This window comes from Lytechinus variegatus, chromosome 17 (assembly GCF_018143015.1).
Source record: "Lytechinus variegatus isolate NC3 chromosome 17, Lvar_3.0, whole genome shotgun sequence".
NCBI classification, from domain to species: Eukaryota; Metazoa; Echinodermata; class Echinoidea; order Temnopleuroida; family Toxopneustidae; genus Lytechinus; species Lytechinus variegatus.
The window spans coordinates 8,056,493-8,076,540 of record NC_054756.1 but is presented as its reverse complement, the minus strand read 5'-3'; the positions used below and the strand labels follow the sequence as shown (position 1 = coordinate 8,076,540).

Here is a 20,048-nt window from a genome sequence, read left to right as displayed (position 1 = left end):
TAGCGATTTACTAAATACTCCAATTGTCATGTGGGAACAATGCAAAGTTAAAGGGGTAAGTAAAATAAAAGGAGAAAAACAAGAATTAAGACATTCAATTTTTCCTTCTGAATGTCGACCAAAAAAAATACAAATTATTGTGAGCTTTTGGTGTTATCGGGGTCATACTGATTTTTACTTTTTGAAATATACTTTCCGCCCTTTACACGTGGTTAAAAAAAATCGTAATTATAATGATTCCAGTGAAAAATACGGCTTATGACGAATTTTCAGCACGTGTGAAACCAAACTAGAATAACGAAAGCTCATCACAATAGCGAATTCAAATTCTACTCTGGAGGTGAATTCCATTTAAGTTTCACTAAAAGAAAAACGGTACGAATTTTCCGTGTAGACGGTCAGATGATTCTAAAAACGAATTGCATTGCCATGATTACAATGATGAATAAAGATCCACGTGTGAAAAGGCCCTAAGATTGTCTTCTAATAATTGTAATTGGATCCCAATGAAGAGGGTTAAAACTTTTTGTTATAATAACGCCTTGTATTTTTTTAATTCGTTTTCGGTGATTTTTCACAGCTATGGTTATTTCATTTTCTCAATTTGAATACATTTACAAATATGCATATTCCGTTTGTTCACTGCCAATGGATGATTGTCAAGTTGGCCAATAAATATGAGATCGCGCAACACGGCGTGTATGGTATCTTTTTGGTTACACTCTACAAAATGTTGGGTAAAATGCTCCATTAGGGTATTGTGTTCAACCAACATTGGGCATTTCTTTAGGGCATTTTTATTTATCCAGTAATGAAAATTTTGCCCATTCTAAAGTAATTGCCGCTTAATTTTTGAACCTTACTGGACAATATGCTCCCCGCATTGGGTAAAATATTGCCCCAAATTGGTTGGACACATAATTAGCCTCATGCTGGTTAAAATTTTACCCAATATTGTTTACAGTGTATAATACTAACGAGTGAGCGGGCAATTTTGTAACCATAAAAAATGAAGATATAATTTGGTGTCCGATTTTCACATATAGATAATCAGAAATTAACATGAGATTTCAACCCCTTTTTGTTTCATTTTCCTTTTCTTTTTCCTTTTATTTTTAATTTTTTGGTTTATAAATATGAACTAATTTTCTTCGTGGGGGTGGGGCGTAACCCTCAAGCCCACTCCCTATCTGTGCGCAAGCAGGGATGATAATTGGAAGAAAAATAACTCAAACGGGTGGGCCAATGAAGATGTATTGTCAAATGCCCTACATGGCATGCATGCAAAGCACAATCAAGAGATCCTTGTCGAAAATTTGTGACTTAAATAAAAACAGCCGTTTTGTCTGTGAATCTGGACAAACGACATAATTTCGACAGACCTGCTAGCTCTCCCCTTTTCATTCGTGAATCCGCCCCCATTGTAGTGGCAAGAACTCCATTCTGTCAAGATCTAAATAACCTCGCATGACGTCACTGATACTTGATGGGATCACAATTTCACTCCATTTTATATGATAACTGTGAAAGCGCCGATATCATATAAAATGGAGTGAAATTGTGATCTCATCAAGTATCAGTGACGTCATGCGAGGTTATTTGGACATGCTGAGCTGATTGTTAGTATTGTTTTCAATCCTTGGCGCAGTATGAGACCTTGAACTTCGAGCCTCTATTGTTTTGTGACGTCATTTTGCGCATGAGTTCTTTTCCTTCCTTGGCTTTGGTATCATGAATCTGGTGGATGCCAGTTGAGGTGGTGATTTTACGCTTCACCTGCTCTATAAGTATTTTGATGCGCCTTTAACGCCTTTATTATGTATCCGTTCACATGAAAGACCAGTTTGGGATATATTTAACGCTAATCCGTTCTCACCGTAGAATAGACACCGGTCGGGAACTCCTCCTTTATATTGGAAAAGTTAAAGGCTTCGGTGAGATCGATTAGGCACGACGATTGAAATATCCTACATTTACCAGCATCCTGAATACCAAAGATGAAAATAACACGTAAACCATGTTGACAAGATAATACAGAACGTCACTTCGTAGGATGGACATTTCATTTTGATGCTGCTGCAATATTTACCAAGTTTGCGCAATGACGTAACGTTGCTGGATACGATTTAAATGGCTCGTTTATATATCATTTATTGAAATAAAATTAGTTATGCACATGCATTCCTGACGTGGTTCAACTCTATTGTGTTATATCCTCGACCGATGTCTCATTTCGATTAATCGTGTTTGAAAATTATTGCGAGGCCTGTATATATTAATGATAGCTCCGGTTTACGTGTATTTGATTGGACATGTTGTAAAGCATAAAAAGCGAGATCGAAAGTGACTATCTATTCAGGAAGACAGTGATCACATAATATTGGCCAGATCTTCTGCATTTCGTCAATTACAAATCGAATTCACTTAAACGGTCGGTGAGTGTACATTATTACTTACTTTATGTTATAAATTGTTATAAATTACAGTAATTAAGTCATTTATCGAAAATCGTATTCAAAGTTGCATGAAAACAACATTCCTCATTATAGCCTATCCTAAGCCATGTCAACCAAGGAATAACAAACTAAAATAATGTTTTTACGAACTAAAACACTCGAAATCAGAAAAAAATCACGTACATATTATATCTCAAATAAGGTTTCAAGTATTCCGTACTTTTGAACACGAATTTATTTTAACTGAAAATCGGGAAATTGCAACATTTATGTTGACTGCGTGTGTTTTAAAATTTGTTATTTTAGCTACACGTGTATGACGAATATAGCAAACGTCAAATTACAGCTAGAAATATGAAACAATTAGGAGAAGGCACTTACTATTCTAATGTGCTGTCTTCCATATCTTTTGGTTTTACATATCCACATTCTCGTAGATTTTCTGTCTGCTATTTTCGTGTTTTTTTCCGAGACAGAGAAAGGTACTTTTGGGCTCACTGCTTCCGATTCCGTCATCCGTTGAAAAAGGTAACCGGGTCCAGATGAGTTACGTAATTTGTCTTTTATCTTTTGTCATCGGTCTGCTACGCTGCAATGCACAAGGTAGATCGCTTTCCACTTAATTACGTAATTACTATGTCCATCCCTACTTTATTGAACTTATTCTACAAAAAAAAAGAAAACAATTTTTGGGGGCATGACAGAACAGTTCGCTGTCAAGGGGGTGATTTTTTTGTTTTGTAATAATATTTATTAAGATTATTCAGTTGAAAATCATACAACTAATAGTGCATTGTAAAATGTATCAAAAATGTTCCAATATCAACAAAGACACTGTTCACAAAAGCCAAATAATTATTCATAATACAGACAATTGTATAAAAATTACAGAACGTAACATTTAAATCATCTAGAACATGTAGAACTAGGTAAATACCTAGTCCAAAAAATACAAAATATAACATAAAATGACTTTTAATAGAGCGTCCCAGTGAAATCAAATGAAACTAAATTAGTATTTAAGAAACATACACCCTCCCACCCCAATCCCCTCCAAGACCGGGAAGCGCGGCCTGCTTCCTCCCTTACCCTAGCCTACTATCCCTGAATAGTGTTAAAAAAAGCGACTGAAATACTCATCCTCCCTTTATTTTATTTCATTTTCAGATGAAAAGAGGTAATCTATTTTTGTCTCTTGTCTGATTTATCTAATCCCTCCCATTTTCTGGACCCTTTAATTGGCGACTTCTCAACAACTATTATTGCATTTTTGTTACATTGTCTCTTAAACCCATGTCATTCAATCTGTGCCCGGGCAACGTCAGATCATTTTGGTAGAGGTGGCGGAGCACTTGTATATAAAATATATATATATATATATATTTAATTTCTTGTTCACTCCCTTCGTCTTTTTTTTGTTCCTTTAATTTGAAAATTGACAAGGGAGGGGGCGGGGTGTCCCTTCTGTCCCACAATAATTGAAGTCCATTCATGACAAATTCTACTTGCATAATTGCCTTTGTTCTTCATCAACTAGATTCTATCATTATTCCCCCATCATGCCCATGATTTGTAGCAAAATACTAAAATGCAAAAAAATATAAAGAATTAAGCCTATGTAATACATGTATACATTTGTGTATAGGTATATATACATAATATACAAACAAATTTAAATTAGTATGACGTCATGCTCTACAGATCTGGCATATAAAAATGGATCTGTCTCAATAGGTGTATGTAGTAGAGCTTTGGCGGGTTATTTAGCGCTTTAAACTGAATTTGATGAAAATTTTCAAAGATTGAATAGGCAGAGGAAAACTGTTTTATTTTTTTTGTAAAATAGTGTAAAAATGTGATATTTCATAAGTAAAATAATTCACGTAATTGTTGTGTAAACCCTACAATTGATGCATTATAGCGATATTCTACCGAGCAGTTATGAATGTTCCTTCTTTATCCAATGATTATGATCTATATTTCAAATACTGTAAATCATACATCATTTATTTGTTTATTTTGATCATAATTCACCTCATTGAACAAAAGTTGATCTTCCATGAGGTCCTGGATAACAAACAATACAACGATATACAATTAAAAACAATCAATGGTGATAATACATACATATAGTCATCAGTTCATATGATATCGTTAAAATATATTCATTCTATCATATCCTTGTGGAATGCAGAAACGTCTCACCTCCGTCTTGTTGGTGGCGCATTTCCCAGCGAAGGCCGCGTCGAGGTCAATCTTGGCGATGGCAGAGGTTGGGGCACGATCTGCGATAATGGCTGGGACTATCATGACGCTGCGGTCGTATGCAAACAAATCGGTTATCCGGCAGCGACTTTCTCTACCCCTGGTGCCCGGTTCGGCGGTAATCCGGATCTGCCAGTTCTACTCGAAAATGTTGTATGCACTTCGTGTAAGTAACGTACATTCTATGATCCAATGAAATATATATTCATCGAAGGGTGTCGGTATATAAACTTCTGACGGATACAAATACTTTTTTTCTGTAATCTTGACCCAGATAAAGTAATGATCAGGGGTTTCTTTTCGTAGCCCTATTAAAAAAAGGAGTATCCTAACAATTTCATCTTATTTTACATAAAACTAAATTTCAAATTTCAATGTTTGAATTTTTTCTATTAATGTCACTCACATTTCAGCCCATTCTACGATAGACGAATGCCCGTCAGCTGCTCCTTCATTTTCGTGTGATCATGCAAATGATGCAGGTGTGAAGTGCATGTGTGAGTATTGTTTCATTACTCCTTTTGGGATACGGTAAACAATAGTTTGTTGAAATGACCAATCCACACTGGTCATTGTTTGAAAGTTATCGGGGATACTTTTGCAGTAAACAGAAGATGAAAAGGTCAATCAAATCTACGTATCGGTTAAACTTTAATGGTGTTCATTATAATACGAAGCTTATAACATTGTATTTGTACCTATTTTTTGCAGTGGACATATTAGTGTATTTCGTGACAACTCAAACGCGAGGGCAGCGATGCAACGTAAAAGAATTTGTATTGTTAATGTTCTAAATGATAGGATTATTATTTTTGTTTATATTGGATGATTGTTTTAGTGGCCCAGCATGGCGTAGTGTGTGTGCGCGAAGCGCTTTGTGACCGAAATGGAAAGGCGCTATATAAAGTTTAAGCTGGATTGGATTGATTCATTCTAATTCGTGCATACATCATAAATGTTGGTCTAATTCTTAATTTTCCTAAATGCTATTTATATTACCTAGGTTTAAATGTTCTTTGCAGCATTTGTAGTTATTGTGTTTGAAGAAAAAAAATCGGTTTCCAAATAAATTTCTCATGTTTTAAATGTCTGATGAATATTTTATTCTTCTTTTACCTTCTTCTAATTTTTTTACCAAATTTACATTTCAATACTTTTGAAGCATAATCATATCTAAGTCAGGCTGAATTCAATGATTCCAGTTAATGATAGCAACAATAACATATTTATGAAAAAGGAGAGAAACCAATTTTTGCAGTCATTTTAGGGCCTTTACACACTATACATAAGGCTGACATTGCTGCCAGGCGCGCCGGAACACTTTCAGTTTTTTTTTTTTTTGGGGGGGCAAAATCCCGAAGGGGGCACAAAATTTTTAACAGCGTGAGATACGGAAGCGATCGAGCGGGAGAGGGTGTGGGACCCCCCCCGTAAGGACTTTTTGTAAAAATGGAGTATAAAAGTTGCGTTTCTAAGAGCATTCAAAAATAAATTTCTTGAGAATTAAACATAGAATTCACTACGAAAGACTACACTCTCTATACATGTATATTATATAGTATAATTCATGAGAACCTATGAAATCTACGCGCGAAACAATCGCTTCGGAATGTGGTTTTCATTTACGCTTATATTGACTCAAAATACCAGAAATTAAATTTTTTATGCAATATCCTTTCAGAAGCATTTATTCATGCACATTTACATACACGGACGACGCGAGAGAGCACAATCATCATAAGTTTCAAGTAATTCCTGTCAGAACAAGGAGTGTATTAAGCAGAAGAAGCGTAACGACAGAAACAAAAGAAATTCTAATGAATGTCTTTTCAAATTCAAAATGTCATACTGTTGTCATACTGTCAGAACAAGGAGTGTATTAAGCAGAAGAAGCGTAACGACAGAAACAAAAGAAATTCTAATGAATGTCTTTTCAAATTCAAAATGTCATACTGTTCTGACGTGGCAGACATCGATAATCACTTAAATCCCCATTCTATGCAAATCATTTCTGACATCAGCATTGATTATCCATGCATGGGCAATACGTTTCATATTTTGTAACTGGAGGAAAAAGAAATAATTATGACAAGCTTAATTGTCTAACACGTCTAATAATTTAAAACTTTTCTGAAAATCATGTTTTTCCTTTTGCATGTTTTGTATGGCTGGAAAGCAATTTTGGATGACTCCTTAAAAATTCTTTTTTTTCTTTGCATATTTTCTGGGGAAAATGTAACCATAACTAGGAAATGATGAATATCAAATTCCAGGCAATATTCATTTGTAAATAGTCATGAACTGATTAACAAACTACCGCAGATCATAATGTACATTATGTAACATTATAGAGGAAGAAGTATAGTTGATAGGGGAGAAAGTGAACAGTTGATAGTCGAGTATTTTTTTAAAATGCACCCCCTTAACAAATATTGGCGTGTGAAACTCTATACCCTTAACAATTATTGGAAACAAAACGATACTCTTGGCAAATATTCCCTGAAATGGACCCCTAAACAAGTACTGGAATGTTTTATTGTTACGGGTCCTTCGGTCGTCTGTTTTACCTTATTTGGTTTAGTTCGACCCCACCTTCTACACCTCGCGCAAAAAACACGAAGTGTTGGGGCAAAAAGGACATCCTTTATAAAACATTTTAATTTTGTTTTATCATCCCCGCAAATTCGACACTAAACACGTAATTTTCCTAGCGAAATAGATACCCTTTTTTCATTACTTTGGTTTTTTGACACCCATATCACGTTACGTACGTAACGTGCCCTATCGTGAAAAAGACATCTTTTTTTACGTGTTTTTTGGGTCGCGCATTTTATCCACTCGTCAATGTAAGTGCCCCCCCCCGGCGGCTAATTCATGTGTAACAAACTTGTGGTCGCGCAGAAAAGCTCAGACCGGACCCGATATCACCAACGCCGTGAACGTGAACTCGAGCAACATAATCGATAATGGAAACCATAACCATATTTCTTGAAAATGTGCGTAGTCCTCAAAAAGACAGTAAACCAGAAAAGGTTGAAGTGTTGAAGAGGCTTGAGTAGTTGATAGATGAATACTCCTGCTTTGCACGTCAAGCTAGCATCTTCTCATTTATCCAACAATCCAACTATTCAAGCCTCTTTAACTCTTTAAACTTTTAATGAAAATCATTGAAAGGTGAACGTTATCACACTGTAATAAGATGGAAAGGGACTTATCAAAGTTATGTTTCACATGTTCACAGAGGGATATGTTCGTAAATAGGCGCGAGGCTTACTATGATATGTAATTGCCCCGTCAGGGGCGAAATTTTTTTCAGTTTTGATAATGGAAATGACAATTTTTAGGCAGAAAAGTGCCTTCATCGTTTACTTTTGTCCTTTAATAATTTATAATTTTTCTACTTTTAGGGGGCACGTTGGAAGGGGGGGGGGGGGGGTGGTGGGAAAAACTCGTTTTGCCCACCCCCGCTTCCGGCGCCCTTGATTGCTGCAATGTCGAATATGGCATGCACTCAGTGGTAAAATGTAGCGTAATTTCGGATCCGCGCGTATTTTGGTCTCTCAATAGGTATGTGAATTGAATGTGAAAAGTTAATGAGGAACGCGGCCACACACACACACACCCCATACACACGCACAAAAAAAGAAGAAGATAAAAAAAACGAGCGGCGGAATATTCGCGTAAAAAAGGGATTGACACCCCTTTCCGGCTTCGATTTAAGTTTTTATTTGAGTCTAACTCTTGAGGTTCTGTTTCCATTAATTTAGGTCAACATATTCACTTTCATGATTGTGAGCAAATGATGAAGCAAGCGTTAAATGTACCACTTTTGTTTCAGTTCCCAGTTTCCTCGGTTGCTTCTCCATACTCACCATCGGATCACGAGCGAGGACTATCCTTGAGAACTCGAACGATGCCTGCATAGCCCATTGCAAGGCCCTAGACTACCGCTATGCTGGGATGTCGGGATCATCATGCAGATGCGGAAACATCGAACGGTTTTATTTCTTCAACCAGTACCCCGATTTCTACTGCAATACAAACTGCAGAGGAGATACTACGCAGCTCTGCGGAAATCCTACAAATTCGCACTTTTCCGTGTTTGACAGTGAGTTTTTAGGATGAAACTTCTTTATTTAGAGTTTATTCTATTTTACAAACATTCGTGCGCCGACTTAGTTTATAAACATTTAAAATATAAATCATTATGCGATATTGAAAAATGTTGATAATTCGATAATGGTTTAATGATTCTGATGATATATCGCGGTAACTTGATATGGCCAATGGAAGATTCCTTTTCCTCGGTCAAACTCACTGATCCGCGATGCAATGTGGGTAGTCTTTACAAAAATACAACGTTGTGATATAAAGCTCTCTGTTGTATGTTGCGTTTTGATGATCGGTTCTTGTTTACGGTTCTAGTGCGAGAAATTCGGTTAAACGGAATTTGTCACTCGGCGCGTAGAAGGGATGGGGGTAGGCCTACTTGACGCGAGGTCTATTCTCATGTATGGTAATGTGTCTAATAATTAATCCATCTCTTATACAAATTTGATTGTGACGTCACTAACATACTTTATCCCCCTACTTAATTTTCAGCCACCCTTGGTGTATGCGAAGATCCAGGTGTTCCTCAAAACGGCAACCGAACAGGAGACGGCTTCGAGTTTGGAACAACGGTGGAATTCTCGTGCCATGGAGATCACGTTCTCATGGGACATCCCGTCTTGCAATGCGTGCTAGGGAATTCCCCTCATGACGTCAAATGGAATGGAACCTTACCAGAATGCGGTAGGCTACCTTCGAACTAATTTTGATTTCTGTTAGGAATATTTTAACTAAATGTTGGTTTATCTAACAGTTTGCTCGGAGGTTTTCTTTCCGGCCAGCTCTCTACATTCACAGTCACTGCAATCCATCGAAAATATTCTTAAAAGATATGACTTAAAGAATATCATAAAGTAGACCTGTGTTTTTCACATTCGGCAATGACCCTAGCCGTTAATGTTAATCAACTTGGAATAATTACATAGAACGAGTAAAAACGCGCTAACGCAAGAAACAGATGGTCCTAACTGGTCCTCGTTCTCACGACCAATACCAAAAACAAAATGGTTTTGCCCCTGTAAAAGATCAAATATGACGGTCGGTGTGAGATCGAAGATCTGAAAGAAACGGATGTTCCGCACCCGCGGTATGGACCATATTTCCTCAACAAGCAAAGTAAATATGATCGTTTGGTATATATATAGTTCGATTTGGAACTAAGAAATAGGCGAGACTAAACTAAATTATATACTACATATTTTTCACTTTCTTTAAATTTCATTTATATATACATATTAACTTGTTTATTCATTTGTTTTACATGTATGTTTTAGTTTTATATTTTAATTTTTCATTTTTAAAAATTATCTCCTTTTTTTTGTGGGGGGGGGTGCTTTGGAGGCGCTAGCCAATATGATGCATCAGCTGTTATGCCCAGAGTATGGTTAATCACAATATTGATATGAGGGCTCGATATTATAGCGTATTCCACATCTCAAAACGTCATCGCATATGAAACTTTCGAGCTTGTTATGTAAATGTCAGTTTGAAAATAGAGCGTGGGCCTATCTCGTAATGCGGAAATTCAAATGAATCTGTCATATCCAATATTTTGTCTATTTATCACCATGGTAGTTAAATCAGCTGTGACATTACCCGGTTCAGATAAAATGGATACCACTACTACCGTACCTGACGTCACAATCGCTCCGATGACGTCATCTGAGGTTCCCACAGCTCGTCAGAATGGCCAGTCATTGTCATCAGGTAAATAAATGGTTTCTTGAACACCGTCTGCTCTTTTCTTACTCCTCTCTCCTATTCTACTTTTATTTCAAATCTCTCTCTCTCTCTCTAACTCTCTGAGTCCCTTCATTTCTTTTACATGCCTCTTACATCATTTCCATACCCACCATCTATAATTTTCGGTCTCTATCCATCTCTCTCTCCCTCTCTCTCCCTTTACTTTATCTCTTTCTATTACCTTTCTTCTCATTCCTCTATTTCATTCGTTCCCCATGACTCAGACCAATCCTGTTTTAAAGGATGTGTTTTAAAATCCTTTGTTTCCTTAAGACTACGCATGGTTATAACTTTTTCCGAGTTGACTATTATCATCTAACGCTTAATGGGGAATAACTAACAAATCTGTCAAATGTTATGTTTTTATCAAGAATAAAAGAATGAAATAGAAACAGAATAAAAAAAATAGAATTATGAAAAATGAACCATGAAAAATTAAAATATAATTATTTAAAGTAGGCATTCGACTCTTTTTCTTCTGACATGTCTGGTATCATTTCAGACAGAATTAACTTTGTTTTTATATGGATAATGTAAAATATGATTTAAGCATGTTGTAAAGTCTACATATTTGCCTCATTTTTTAAGAGAACATGCAGCTGCAGTGACAATCGAAAGTTGTATTTATTGCATGAGGGAGTCTGTTGATACAGTAAATGCCATGTACTCCGGCGTATTCATAATTGCAATGAAGTTGTTATCATTGTGGACGATAGTGTTTTGTATATTTAGTTCGTATTGCATCTTAGAACAAGATTGGCATGAATATAACAATTTATGCAAATATGACAAAGATGATCGTTAAAATAAATATATCACTAATAGTATGGGAATTTTAGATTACATGTACCGCTTCAGCGATGCCGAACAATGTATTTCAATACATTATGAATATCTTCTATTTCAGAAGTCATGCATGGTTCCGTTCAAATTAATTCTATAAAATCGATCGTTTGCTATCGTGATTTTTTTGGTCACACATAAATTTTCACTTGGTGGCTTTTGCTTTTACAGGAGCAATAGCAGGAATTGCGGTAGTTCTTATTATGACCATTCTCGCGTTTATCGTCTTAGCTGTGTTGTATGGCTTGAAAAGGTGAGTACAACTACATATTTTCACATTTATTTATTTATCGACCTATTACCATGTAAACAACATTCTTGGAAAAAAATGTTATTCTCAGAGCAATGACGTGTTTGAAGTATTATTTTTTTCTTTACATTCATTTTTTTATCATTACTAGAACGGTTTAAAATTTAAATTTGATAATAGGCCTGCATGCAATGCCATGATAATGTATATCTACAAATTCGAATATCAGCAATTTTGACATACCCCAGTATTATATAGGCCTAAATTTATGCCCCATCTATTAAAAAAATAGGATAGCGTTTTCCTTTTATCACGTACGTACGTGTAAATCGAAAGCTATTAAGAGATTATGACAATACGGTGCTTTTCTAACGCCTATTAAAAATGATTGATATTTTGCCAATAACATAACGGAATTAATTTCATTTATGTGCTTTTGAAAAATCATTGAGTGAGCAGTAGTATCACTCTTCTGATGGTCAAAAGTACAGATGCAGGTCTTTATTGGTGCTGCTAACTGTCTTTGAATATCGATTAAACGGTATTGTACGTGTTTTCTTTTTTGTTGCTGTTTGTGTACAGATATCTTATAACCAACGAACGTAGAGGGCAGCAACACACAAGCGTGTTGCTCTAAGGAAGGTCAACTCGATACGCGCATGCAACTGAGCTGCGCGCATATTTTATTGTTCATGACAACGAAATCATCTGCCGATCAAATACAACAACAAATTAGTAGTGATCAAGAAACGAATATGAAAGAATATGACTACAACGATATCAAAGATAACATTAAAAAATATGTTGAGGGGTATACATAAATATGAAAACATACTTTGATATTTAAAACTTTACAAATGCAAGTTTCAGGAAACTAAAATCATTACCAAATCGGTGATTGTTGTTATCAGCGATTTCACCAGACGGCTGAATTAGGTGATTTGCGCCGAGACGATTTTGTGACCACTCGCAAAGCATTTCGGGATTGAATATGTCCCCCTTATTTTCTCGGGGCTCTTCGCTGAACCAATCATCATTCTATGCTTAAGCTACATTATGCTCCGTCGTCTGCTTAGATTTCAACCCCCTAGTCTAGCACTGGTACTTGTTCTGCTAGGCGTCGATCAGCATTCATCTGCAGTCCATATAGGCCGTGACTCATTTATTTATTTATTTATTAGAGCAGGCAGCAATGCCAATGGGTATTAAAAAATAAGTCACGTATCTATCAGTAGTATGTTATCATTTCTTTTCACCATTGTCCCCAAAACTTATAAATTTAGAAATACATTCCAATCAGTAATAAGTGAAGTCCACATCTAACCTAGATCTTGATCATGTTGATCGATAGACCAAAAGCTTCAGTCTCTGTATTTTGGTTGCTCTGCTGAACTGCGCTGGCTCACTCACCGATGGAGATTATAGTAAAATGTCAGAAATTGTTGAATAAATCCCCAGAAACGACGGTTATTCCTGTCTAGTTGATCGATAGACCCAAGTCTAAAGATCTAGAAAACTTTATTTGTCTAACTAGACTGTAGACAAATGCTTTGACCAGTCTCGATCTGTTTGTTGAAGATGTTGTTCCACACTGGATATCTAAGTAGATCTAGAATATATATAGATCTAGCACGACTTGTTGGTATGAGATAGTCTATGCAACAATAAAAAAATACTAAAATAATAATCAACTCAAAACAGACGAATTCCACATTGTCTTTATAGTATAGGACGCCTAAATCTAGACCATTTGAGGGTTGGTCCATGCAAGCTAAGTTTGGTTCAATTAAGGCCAGCCTGCATGGGCTAGCCGCTAGGAGGTTATGATTTTTAAGTCCGTTAAATGCCTACATACAGGGTAAAGTCTAGATCTAGAACTAGAAGATTATATGGTTGACAAGTTACCGTTAGGCCTTAGCGTTAGGCATGAAATCTTTAAAATTCAGTCAGAAAATGCATAAAAATAAAATCACGACGAGCTCAGTCACTTTGCTCTTTCACTTTCGAAATTTCTCAAAAAAAAAAAAAAACGCGTTCTGCCAGCCAAGCCCAGGCCATGCAGGCCCAGGAAAATTTACCAATTGCAATATGGCAAACAAATTATGTAAAAGTCTTTAAACATTGATTGCACAGAATCAATGGTCAAATTAAGATATGGATGCTGTCTATCAAGTCTACTTTCTACCCAAAATCAGAAATTAAGATGGTCTAAAACTCTAATCTATCTAGCCCCCATTTCTAGTCTAGGCCTAGATCTATAACTAAGGTTAAGTCTAACGCAAAACGAATGTCGATGATGGCACTCTGCAAACGATGTAACATTGCAATCAATTTCCCTCAATTGGCTGATTTTCTTAGAAATTATTGAAGAAAACCAGGGAAAATGTGAATAGGTGGCCGTTTATATTCAAGCTTTAATTTGGCTTTGGAAGTTTGGTTGCTCAATGGTTGCTCAATCGACCTTCGACGCGACGCAGCGCCTGCATGGCCGGCTGTGCAGCTCAGCTGCAGCGCAGCGCGCAGCCAATGCAATGCATCCGATGCATGGGGGGGGGGGGTTTCGCCGTCCATAGTCTCGGGCTCGAAGTTGAAATTAGACCCGGATTTCGGGGATTCAGCTTCTTGTTTTAAAGTTTATAGACTTAAAAGTCAAATGCAATTTAAAATTTGAAATCTGACCTTGAACAATCATCGTTGATAAACATCAACCGTGAAGCAATTGCACTTCAAATCAGACCAGGCAAATTAGATGTCATTGTCTATGTTGCTAGAAGATCTATGACGAGTCGACTGAAGCCCCAGCGCATCATCAACGTCACTAGTTAGCTACGCGACCGGCCCAGACTCGGCGCACCCAGGCCAGAAAAATGACCTCGATTGTTACGGTGGTTGTCTATGCATTTATTAGTGGTGCAGCGAAATTCAGCAGAGGAAAATAAGAGATAAGAGGGATCCTCGTCATAGACTTAATATTCCAAAATGAGAAAAAATGTCAAAATCATGATTATTTAAGCTAAATAATTTCTTTAAAAATAAAAATTAATATTTTAAATATTTCTACCCAGAATAACCGATCTAATAATTGTTCATTAAAAAATATTTTAAATTAACAAATGAAAAAAAATCAACTCGACAAATTTCCGAAAAGTCCCCCTTATTTTTTAGAGTGGTCACAAAATTCGAGCGGAGTTGACCTTCCTTAGAGCAACACGCTTGTGTGTTGCTGCCCTCTACGTTCGTTGCTTATAACTGTGACAACAATACTTCTAGTGCTCATTATACATGGTATATCATGATATATCGCCTTTTTTTCTGCCAACAGGAAACGAAAGGCAAAAGAAAGGGCTTCGGAATTCAATCCAGATTCGTTAAACCAAAAATCGGACTCGACAGAAAATGTCTATGAGATCGAAGAATCAAACATGATAGAAGATGAAACTGAGCTGGCGCCCTCTACGACAAACGGTCATGCGGTTGTCCCAGGGAACGTTGAAAGAAACATTGACAGCAGATTACCTCCAAGAGCGCTACCAAGTATACACCTGTATGCAGACGTTACACTTCCTCGTGAGGATGTCATCAGTCCAACATCGGATTATGGCACGATGGATGACGTTGTCGACGACAACGAAGTGTCACCATCACTGGTTCGAGGTGAAAACCTTGAAACTGAACAGCATGACGGGGACAGAAGCTTTTATTTTGTTCTTGAAAACGCTGTTCCGAATGATCTTATTGATAAGCGCGAATGTCCGCCGCAAAAACCCCAAGCCAAGCCTCGAGCTCCAACGGGACGATTTGCCAAGAAACCTCCCCGCGCTGCCCCGAGGAATGTAAAAATCAAGGCGAATCATGTTGCTTCGGCAACGAATGTTCCCAAAGAAAGTTCCAAATTCGGACGTGTTGAAGGCCAATCTGTTGGTGGCAGCGGCTGTGCAAGAGTTGAGGACCGGGAGGGCAAGATCGCTGCACCAGACCCGCATAGGACAACCTCTCAGAGTGAGCCACAGTGTTCAGAGACTCCTAAATATGCCAACAGCGAGTTTCAAGAAATGCGAAAGAACCTCGTCGAAAATACCCTGTACAAACCATTAGAGGAAGAACTGACCGAATCAACTGGGAGCAAACAAAAGCTGACCGTGCCAAATCTAAAGACACGGCTCAGGAACAATTCGGAGTCTGAAGCGACACCTAAGTCTCCCGCGTATGCGAACTATGAACCAAAAAGACGGAGGTCGACGGGTGAGCCAAACGGAAGATCACCGAGCTTCGAACACGACGACGGATCGTTATCAGTTCAAAGCTCGTTTTACATCAATGCTGAATTTCATTCAGCATGTGAAGTGCCAGAAAATATGATAGAAAATCCGCTTTACAAGCCATGCACCCCTGGGCTTATTGACAGTTTGGCTAAAGACAATTCTTAAGATCCAATAGTCGAATAGGGGCGAGGTAAATAGCCCTGGAATGGCCGTTTCCTAAATGGCAGATCATAGTTCCCCTGTTTATTTCATCCATCATTTAGTTCTGCTCGAAAAACAGTGACAAAGACTGCGTTTTGAAAAGTTGTTTAGAGAGATTTAAGTCTTGAGCAATGGTATTGCTTAAAGAGAAAATTTCAGCCTAACGAAGAGTTGGTTGTAAAAAAAATTGTTTGTGCTTCACCCTCTCCTCAAATCTGAATGTCAATTAGACCCGCTTTCAAATAAAAGTGAATAACAAATGATTCATATTACTATTCTCTCTCAAATTCGATGACATGTCCAACCTTAATTTCTACAGCCCTTGCCGTCTTCGGAGCTATCCAGCCCCTGGGGGAGTTAAATCTACAGGCTTTGAAGGTTGATAATTACTGATAATGATAGATCATGATGATGATGAAGATAACAGAGACGATAATAATGATGATGATAATAATAATAAAAGCAACAATAATGTGATGTCGAAGAATATGTCATTTGTAACCACCAACTTGATTTACAATGCTACCGGAAATGTCACATTTTCTTTCCCATGCCTTTTGCTGTTTTGGGGAGGGATGCAAAAGTTGACCCGGCTAAGTATTTAAAAAATAGCGCAATGGTATGAATACAAGTACACAAAAATACTCTTGTTTTCAGTGCAATAACAAGAAGCCGTGAGTAATAACACGACACAACTTATGACAATTCGGATGTTATTTCTAATGAGTATGCAGTGCACCTTTTGACAAGCCAGACAGGTCAGTCTAACTGTTGCTATAGGATATCGAGTGAAACTCGAATCAGACATGATATCATTTCGGCGGTAGTTTTAGCCCGGAGTTTTAGGGGCGAGTCTGAGTGTTTACCTGGGGTTGAATCATTTTGTGTACAATAATGATTGTCATCTTCATGATGATTATAGCAGGTGAATGCTAATAAAACATTTCATGGTTATTTGCATCGTATTGGTGTGCCAAAAATAAGAAAAACAAATAAAATATTGGGAAAGAAAAAAAAGAGAATAAACGAATTTTAAGGAGAGGAATAAAAAGACCGAAGCAGCAGGAGTTAAAATAAGTTTGTGTGCTTAATGGTGTTAGAGGGGTGGGGTGCGAGTGTGTGTGTGTATGAATCAAAGTATGAATAGTTAGGAGAAGCTACAGGGAGAACAAAGGGATGAGGGGTAGGGGTTAGACACTGAGTGGGGGTAAAAAAGAGCCACTTTGATGGTCCAGACATAATATGGAATATTTGGCCATATTTAAAAAAACGAGCAAATTTTGAAATAGATTTTGACAAAGTTTTAAAAAATAAGATCATACTTAACCCTTTTTAATTATCTCTGATCTTTCTTTTGATTTTTTTTCTTAGTTTTAAATACCTTTGTTGGTCCATGGCCCAAGGCCGCCCCTATTCGTATGCCACTGGGGTTATGGATTGATCCATGTTGAAGTGATGATTGGTTCCGGTAAACATAACGCTATTATTTCCAGAATCATTTAATGATTAAGAAATCAAAACTCTTTATCATAAAAAGGGTTATATGCAATTTTGCATTATTTGATGAAACCATTCTGTAAAAAAATGAAGGTCTCCTATCCCTTAAGCGTCGTTTTCTTCCCGATGATTCGAACATCTTCATAAAATGCAATTGATTGTCGAAGAACCCTTCAGTTTGTAGTAAAAGGGAGTACCGATACGATAATCATATTAAAAAAATGCCAAAAGTATTTTACAATTGTAATCTCGATGATGATACTTATTGTAATACTCTACTCATCAGCACACGATACAAACAGTGGCCATGATAGGCGTCTTAAAATGGAAATCAATGTTGATGTTTTGTAACCATGGTAACTGTAACTATACACATTTTATGAAAAAAAATAGAATATGATTGAGAAACCGGTCATCAGTCCTTTCCTGTAGGAGGAAAAGGGGGAAGGTAATTGTGTCACCCAACCGGTTTAGATGGGCTCTAAATTCAACGGGTGTACTCTTTCATTTCCGTTCCTATAACTGTTACTATTTTGATCTACTATTTGCAAATCGAGGGATTACTGTATGAAACCTTTCTTATCATTGTCCAAAATTACACAGGAGTAGACAGACCTGGGATGGGGGGGGGGTGGAGGTTGCTCATCCTCCAAATCATTAATACAAGTTTGCATTGTGACCCTCCTATGATGTGTCCCTTTAATCTTATAGTAAAACATTTTATGAAAAATAACGATAACGTCGACAAAATGACTATGTTTCTGTGCATGCCCCCTTTGCTTCTGGAAATTCCGGATTCGCCCCTCTTAAATTTACAGATTAATCCATTTACAAATGCCCCAGAATATTAATGGATCAGTTATGGTCTTTGACCTTCGAATTGGTATTATATCCTTTTTGTTACCTTCTGAACTCGGAACTTTTTTGACATAACTTTGAGGTATAATTTGTCACCACAGCGTTTTGTTTTATTAGTCTCAAACTCTGTAATATGCAGATTGACACTAATTGGTAACGCGAATCAATATTGAGGGGGTGAATGACTTGACGACAGACTAGTTTGAACAGGAAAACCAGGATGAGACCAGGAGCTACTTATATCACCATACAACCATCGGAAGTTTATGAACAAAAGCTGTCCAAAACAATTCCTCGAATAACCTTTAGAGTCCTGTATAATACTTGCTTCAAGTCTTAAACAATATATTCATTTAGGGCAATGGTTTGTACTAACCTTTACCTTTGCGTGCTCTCAAAAGGGGCTGTCGCACATCGACGTATTTGGCTGGTGATACACGCCGAAAGTGGACTGAGGCCGGTGTCGGGGGCGGCTCGACTTATGTGTATCACCCCCTTTTTTGAGAGCCAGACTAACGCCGGCTCGGAATGAGTCGACTTTTGGATGTGGTTTGAAGACGGCGTCACGTTAGCTTCATCAGCACTACCGTGCTGAAAAGAACCATGCAACATGGTGCAATTGAACAATGCAAACTGATAGGTGACTCGTGTCACATGAATAGATAATGTGAAGTCGCTTGATGTGTAGGCGCACACTTGCAGGCCCCAGTCCATGTTTGTCCGGGGAGATAATGATCTCCAGATGGCTTCAAAATGCAGGCGTGAAGGCGGCTCCAAAGCCGGCGTCGGAGGCAGCCTCAAAGCCGACGCGTGTTTATCAGGGGCCTGTGCATGCATACGGCGTACATCATATTTTAATATAAATATTCAAAGATGATTATAAAAGGAATGCAATTTCGTTGACACATTTTAAAAAGATTTAATGATGTAACGGCTTATGCCCTCGTCGACTCAAGCTAAGTTAAATGTATTGCGTTCCGTAAAGCCAGGCTGACACTTGCACGACTTTTGGCCACGATTTTGTCGTGGCAAGTCGTGCCATTTTGGGGCACGAACTGGCAGGCTCCCGCACTGTTTTACGACTTGTTCACGCATAGTTTACGACAAGTTCACGACGAGTTCACGAATAGTTCACGAATGCGTGACCGTCAGTGTCCACATTGACACGAACTGGCACGAGTTCACGCATAGTTTACGCACTTCCCGCATTGGCACGACGAGTTTGAGCAATTCGGACGGTGTCGTGCTGAACTATTCGTGAACACGACATGAGCTGTTCGTGAATCATTCGTGACAGTCGTGGCAAGACGCGCACTGCCACGCACTGGCACGCATCCTCCCGCATCGTCTCGACGAGTTCACGAACAGTTTGCGCATAGTTCACGACCCGGTCGCTAAAATTTTGAACATTTCAAAATTCTCGTCCCGACATGGCACGCAGTCACGACATGTCACGACGTGTTTACGCACACTTCACGCCAGTTCACGACTAGTTTGCGCACTGGCACAACTTGAGTCGTGCCAATGCGTGACACAAAATCGTGCAAGTGTCAGGCTGGCATA

The 20,048-nt window shown here is 37.8% G+C and overlaps 1 protein-coding gene across 3 annotated transcripts; it reads left to right on the top strand.

Annotated features, from left to right (window-relative positions):
• The first annotated feature begins 1,560 nt into the window (after positions 1-1,560).
• Positions 1,561-17,095, top strand: LOC121431020. 3 transcript variants are annotated; one of them, XM_041628480.1, is made up of 9 exons: positions 1,561-2,435; positions 2,933-3,059; positions 4,651-4,887; positions 5,135-5,218; positions 8,560-8,829; positions 9,324-9,515; positions 10,407-10,538; positions 11,589-11,670; positions 14,990-17,095. In XM_041628480.1, the coding sequence occupies exons 2-9, from the start codon at positions 2,999-3,001 to the stop codon at positions 16,092-16,094; spliced, it is 2,163 nt and encodes a 720-aa protein (XP_041484414.1). In that variant the 5' UTR covers positions 1,561-2,435; positions 2,933-2,998; the 3' UTR covers positions 16,095-17,095. The 3 variants fall into 3 exon arrangements, with proteins under 3 accessions (XP_041484414.1, XP_041484415.1, XP_041484416.1); XM_041628481.1 differs by having other exon boundaries at positions 2,929-3,059; XM_041628482.1 differs by lacking the exon at positions 2,933-3,059.
• The last annotated feature ends 2,953 nt before the right edge of the window (positions 17,096-20,048 follow it).

Coding starts and splice junctions, on each gene's coding strand:
- LOC121431020 (XM_041628480.1), top strand. CDS start 2,999: ATGAGTTACGTAATTTGTCTTTTATCTTTTGTCATCGGTCTGCTACGC. Junction 4,888..5,134: donor AAATGTTGTATGCACTTCGT/GTAAGTAACGTA, acceptor CTCACATTTCAG/CCCATTCTACGATAGACGAA. Junction 8,830..9,323: donor GCACTTTTCCGTGTTTGACA/GTGAGTTTTTAG, acceptor CTTAATTTTCAG/CCACCCTTGGTGTATGCGAA.